This window comes from Habropoda laboriosa, unplaced genomic scaffold, assembly GCF_001263275.1.
Source record: "Habropoda laboriosa isolate 0110345459 unplaced genomic scaffold, ASM126327v1 scaffold300, whole genome shotgun sequence".
Lineage (NCBI taxonomy): Eukaryota > Metazoa > Arthropoda > Insecta > Hymenoptera > Apidae > Habropoda > Habropoda laboriosa.
The window spans coordinates 181,242-187,372 of record NW_017100458.1 but is presented as its reverse complement, the minus strand read 5'-3'; the positions used below and the strand labels follow the sequence as shown (position 1 = coordinate 187,372).

The window sequence follows — 6,131 nt, the reverse complement described above, 5'->3', positions numbered from 1 at the left end:
GTTTTATTTCGTATCGTTAGAACTTTCTCTTCCTTTCGATAGAGAAGTGTACGATCGAAGAAGATATCTTTTCCTTCCAGTTCGATGTCTAATTTCGTTCCTTCACCTTGCAACTGTATTTTCAACGAAATTGTAATTAACACGGAACACCTTTGACTCTTTCGCTGCGGCAGATTTTTCTACGTTACGCGAAAGAATGTAAATTTTTTTGTAAAATCTATTATTTTCGCCGTATCGTCTTAAGATTCGGTTTATTAGCCTATTAACCGTGTAAGACGAATTAATTCCTCATTAGTTAGCCCATTCAATTCAATGTAATATTGAGCGTAAAATGTTCACATTTGCAGGAACGAAGAGGAAGTAATTGGTTACAAATCGTCCTCATATTTAATTATAAACTGCAGAGATTCAATTTCTGTTTGAAAGGAGAGCACAGTTAACTGGTTAAATTAAGATGGAAGTGCGTAAAGGATTAAATTAAGGTGCACCAAAATCCCCCAACATGTACTGCGAGAAAATTTTCAAAATTGCTGTAAGCGCCAATAGCAACGAAGGGGTTAATTACCAATCATAAAATGGAACAATTCATCCACCGTAAAGTTTGAAATATTTTTAAAGCAATCTTACTCCAAAATTACCTCAATTGTGTGAACCTGCGGATTATCTTTCACGCACAGATGCAATCTTCCCGCGATAATTCCTAGCCTGGTAGCGATGGCCGATAACTCCATAAACTCACACTTGCCCGGCTACATGGATTTGATTTCTCGTTAGCCATGGGATTGTTCGATATTCGTGAAACACGAAAGTTTCCTATTCTACTGTGTAAATTAAACGGTGAACCCGTTAGCCGATAACGCACAGCGATAAACAGCTGCACCGGTTGCACGTCGAAGCACTCGGGCCCGTTTTCCGTCACCGAGAATTCCACCTCCGCCTCCACCTCGGAAATGTTGGAAAACTTGAGTCGAGCCTGACGACGATGCGGCCTGCGAGCAGATAAGACGACGTGAACTCGCGAATTCACTGGCTTAGCAATACGAGACTAACTCTAACATTCGACTCGATTCGTTGCATTCTCTGAAGTTATAATTAAAGAAGTATCTTATCCTTTTTTTTGTGCTTAACCGTTTGTCTTTTAACAACAAGTCAGGCTCGCGACACAGATTCTAACGAAGATGGGATAGAAATAGTTACATTTGTAACGAAAATTTCATTTGATGCTAACTTTCGTTTTAACCCTTTCGCTACGGCAGATTTTAACGCGTAACGTGGGTGACTGACGGTGAATTCTTGTCTACGGCTGCGAAATTTGTTATTTTGGCCGCGTCGTTTGGAAATTCGGTTTATCGTATTAAGATGCAAGTGCGTAAAGGATAAAATTAAGTGTTAAATTAAGGTGGAAGTGCAGCAAAAGGCTCCAACGATATAGTGCGAGCAAATTTTCAAAAATGAAAGGGTTAATTTATGCGTACAGAGTGAGATACATAGCTTGTCCACCCTGAATAATTTTTAAAGTGTGTGTTCTACATATGTATAAAAGAGTGTTTCATATAGAAATTGCAAGGTACCATAGCTCAAATGGTTCTTTTAAATAATCTGTTTGTTTACGAGATATCAAAGTGGTAATCTTGAATTTTTGAAATAGAATGCGCACCTTTTTACATCAAAATTTAAAAGAACAGTGAGTTTTATGTATGAAAGTATTAAGCTTTACTTGTCCTAAGTTTAATAATTAGCGAGACATTTGCAAGAACGTTGTGCATGGTTCGTTGCTTACCTTAGTTACAATAGGTGCTCAATGTGACGCCTGTTGACTTCCATATACCTGTGTAATTTTCTCATAGAAAATTCACTGCTCTTTTAAATTTTGATACAAAAGGGTACGCATTCCATTTAAAAAATTAAAGACCATCTTGATACCTCGTAAACAAATAGGTTATTTAAAAAAAAATCATTTCAGCATCGTATGTTTCCTTCGATACCCTGTAATTTCTCTATAAAACACTTTTTTGTAAAACACATATTTTAGAAATTATTCAAGGTGAACGAGTTAGGTGATTCACCCTGCATAATTGAGGATTACCTAATTTTCTTATCTAATACCGCACTAAACAGTGAATAGTCAGCAAAAAGAAAGTTAAGATGATATATGACGATGCTTTATGGTATTCGAATTGAAGAGGAACCTTTTGTCTTTTCGTAGAACCAATATTGAACCAAAATCGTACACCCCTCTGTCGCAAATGTAGGAGGAACTCTGTGCTGCTTGTAATTGATCATCCGTAATCTGGAATGAAATTAACGTAATATATGAAGTATTGGATTTAATTAAAAGAGTATTTCCATATGAAAGGAACAAAAAATCGATCTTTTTATCGCATTTTCTCAAAGTGTAACATCTTGAAAGTATGTTACGAAAATTCTACGTCTGAAATCGACGAAATGACAAAGTTATAATGATTTCAAGAAGATGATGTGTCGCTAAAAACGCTAAACTTTAAATGCGTCTTCCTCGAAACCGTGTTTTACAAACTGACTGCCATAATTTCTCAATAATGAATCAACTAATCTCTCCCAAATTTCGCATACGTATAAAATAGATATCACCTTATCGTTCGTACAAGAATTATGCCAATATCTGCAGTAGTTTTTTTAACGCCTGAAGAAATTAAAACTTTCATGATAAAAACGATATTTTTGTTTTACACGGCTGCCATTTAGTCAAAATACATTTTTTTCTGCTTTAATCTAGTAGGAACGATAACGATACTCGTATGGATTAAGATTATCTCCGATTTTTCTGTTTGTAATAAATAGAACAACGTGAATCGTGGCAGCCATTCAGAATGGCACACTATAATATGTAATTTAAATAGCAATTAAGATAATCGCACAAAAATTACACTGTGTTTTCCTGAAACCCGACCAAACGTGTACGACAAATTTCAAGTTCCTTGGTTTATAATTATCTAATAATTTTCAATCCTAAAAATCGCCGAAAAATCACGTCTTCAAATGGAAATACCCCGTTAAAGGTTTAAAATTAGAAATACGGAATATACATGAGGAAAAATGATGTAAGGATTAATGTCAATTCTTGGTATATCCGCGACTCCGTTGACAGATACTTCGTACGTGACGTTATTTCCATCCAGGATGGTCAAAGCGTACGTTTCGCTGTAGTGGCCAACTTCTTCCGGTTGAAAACGAATCTTGAACCGGTGACTTTCGTTCGGCAGCAAGATCCATCGTGGCCTCAAGGGTTCTTCTATGATCGTCTCTGAGAAAGAATTCGTCGAGTCCTTGCTTTCGATCGTCAACTCGTTCATAAAACGATCCTCCACTTTGATGGGCGATTTTTTCTCTTCTATCCTACTCGTTGATTTTCTCTCATATCTTCTGCTAATCTTTAGTACAGATGCATGATTTTCTTGAACAGCGAGTTCGCTGGCTTGGATCGAGTCGTTAACGGAGATGACTTCCGGCATTTGGTTGATAGAAACCAACTGATAAACGTCTGAATTACCATTAATATATTTTTCAGTTGTTGTTAATGAAAAAATTAATTCACAATGACACTGTGGAAATTTGATAACATATGTACCTCCGTATGTTTTTCTCATTCGTCTCTCGATACCTTTCGACTTAAGGATGGAATAAATTTTCAGTTTGAGATCTGGTTCAGGTTCTACTTCAACAGCTGGAAAAGAAGAACTCACATTGATTGATTGGAAGAATAATAGAGTGTAACACACATTAGTTATAAAATATAAATATAATTAAAGTAAGGAGAGAAAAAAGAATAGACCTATGTAACAGATATACTCTGCTGTTCGTAAATATCAAGATACCTATTATGTTCGTAAAGAAATTCAATTACATTTCTTCGCCAATGTTGGTATCATAGATCAGTAAAAATATACAGGGTGTCCATGTTATTACTATTCAACATTTCTCTCGTAAGTGGTAGATTTAGGAGGAAAATAGAAGAGGACAAAGTTTCATTATTTTTCATACACAATGCCATGGCTTGAATAGATTTTTTAAATTTGCAATGGTTCTTGCGTAATGACGACACCACGATTTCTTTTATATCGACAGCTATAATTCCTTTTATTAATGTGAAATTATTATATGTTTATATCGGATGATTGCAAAAGTTCGTGCCCGATTTGAAAATAAAACACAAGCGATGTGTGCGAAAGCACATTTCATTTGAAACTAAAATGCAATGAAACGAATAATTATTTGAAAATGAAACACAAGCGGTGTATTTTTCGTTAGGAATGTAACATTACGCTAAAAGAAACATCTGTGCCGAGGTTCCCGCCACCTCTGAAAATCGGCCACGAACTTTTGCAATCATCCAATATTATTTATTCTATTACGTTATTATCATTAATATATTGTATGAAAGTGGTTAACGAGACAAGTTCAACGCCCTACAATAAACTCATTTCCAAACTCAATTTCGTGACAATGTTTGGTATGGCATAATCAATGACATTGTTGGATGACCAACCTATAGACTCACTGATAAGCGTAAACGAGCTGCTGTGCCGAAAAACAAATCAGTCACGCCTGTTTTTGTCGTTCGAATTCTTAGGCTTACCTACTATTAGTCATTTTGTAAGTAAGGGCCACAGCAACCCTCTCCTCACCGAACGATAGTAACATGAAGGACTCCTCGAAATTGCGGAAAAGGTTCTTTCTCGTTCATTCGTGCATTCGTACATTAGTCCGTTCGTTCTTTCCTATCCAAGGATCAAGCAAGTGTTGTATCCGGAGTTGTAATTTCGAAACGTCCGAAATAAAGAACCATTAATAAGTACAAATCGGTAAAAGCGCTTCCAACTCGGATTCGAACAACACAGTGTTTAGGATAGCATAGTATAGTGTTAGAAGTTTTATCGTATGTGCTCGTTGTTGAATTTCTTCAGGATCTTAATAACGACTGTTTAAATTTATTCCGCATTCGATAAGTGTCCTAATACTTATAAACACACCTCGCAGCTCAGTTTCCTCTCGAATGGTTCTTCTGTGACCGATTTTCCCAAGGAAAAATACGCATTTTCGCCGTTCGTATTTACACGGTACACAGTCACAGTTTCTCAAAACTAGAGAGATAGCTTTATCTTGTAGCTTAAGCCTAATTCTTGTAGCCTAAGCGCACCTGGGCCAACGCTACAATCGCAAAATAGGTGCCCTTTTCTCGACCGTCTACTACAATAGAAATTTTACAACGGTTTTACGACTTACGAAGAGCAGATTTTGCCAATAAATTTTCCTTCATCTGACCAACCACCGTGTTATACATAGAATCCTGCCAAGGATCGCTGGACTTCACGTACCACACGTGAAAATTATTTACAGGGACCTATTTTAAGAACAATTTACTTTAACGTCACTTGAAACTTCATTTATGTTTCATTTGAAGCAATAATGTCACATGTTACCTCTCTGACAGTGTCTAAAATACCCACGTCCCTCGATCTAGCACTTCTTGATCTAGACTTCTCCGAAGGAGGTTCTATCTAAAGTAAAAAAGAAAATAATTTTCAGAGTTAACAATTTGACGTTAAAATGCAGAAATGGAAACAAAGTTACCATTATCCTTCTAACTGGATCCCAATTACGAATGACATTTTCAATGGACGACAGGTCCGAGTAATATTTCTCCATGGCCGCCATAATCTCCCTAATTTCAACCGGAACAGCTTCTTTCCCTGCACAACAAAATAGGCACGGCTCACAAATCACGGCTCTTGTTCCCACTTCGTTCTTTAGAACCACCCACTTCGTTTCGAGCTGTCTCTGCTCCTCGTCGCCCTGCTTGCGTCTCGTTTGCTTGACGCTGGCCTCGAGCTCGCTGACTTACCAGCACCCTTCGCCTGTCTCGCTGTCTTCCCGTTTCCCTTCTTCTTACCTGCCTTCGAGTTCGTAATCCCCTGAAATAAAAAATAAATAATGAACAAAGAATTTCTAATTTTTATTTAATTTATTTCGTTGAAATTGCACGGGATAAACCCTTCGATATTAATGAAGTAAGTTAGCAATTGGTAATTAGCTATTAGAGGACAAACAGATTGGCTAAATATACAGAAGTACACAAAAATATACGAGATATG

General features: G+C 36.7%; 1 protein-coding gene across 1 annotated transcript; it reads right to left on the bottom strand.

Moving 5' to 3' along the window:
- Positions 1-11: 11 nt before the first annotated feature.
- On the bottom strand, positions 12-5,694 carry LOC108575943 (the record flags this gene model as incomplete). The annotated part of the gene is made up of 9 exons (XM_017938885.1): positions 5,611-5,694; positions 5,460-5,537; positions 5,263-5,380; positions 3,608-3,703; positions 3,066-3,520; positions 2,190-2,290; positions 863-989; positions 639-749; positions 12-113 (listed from the first exon to the last, which is right to left on the bottom strand). Coding segments are annotated over exons 1-9 (1,272 nt in total), but the record flags the coding sequence as incomplete, so codon positions are not given.
- Positions 5,695-6,131: the final 437 nt, after the last annotated feature.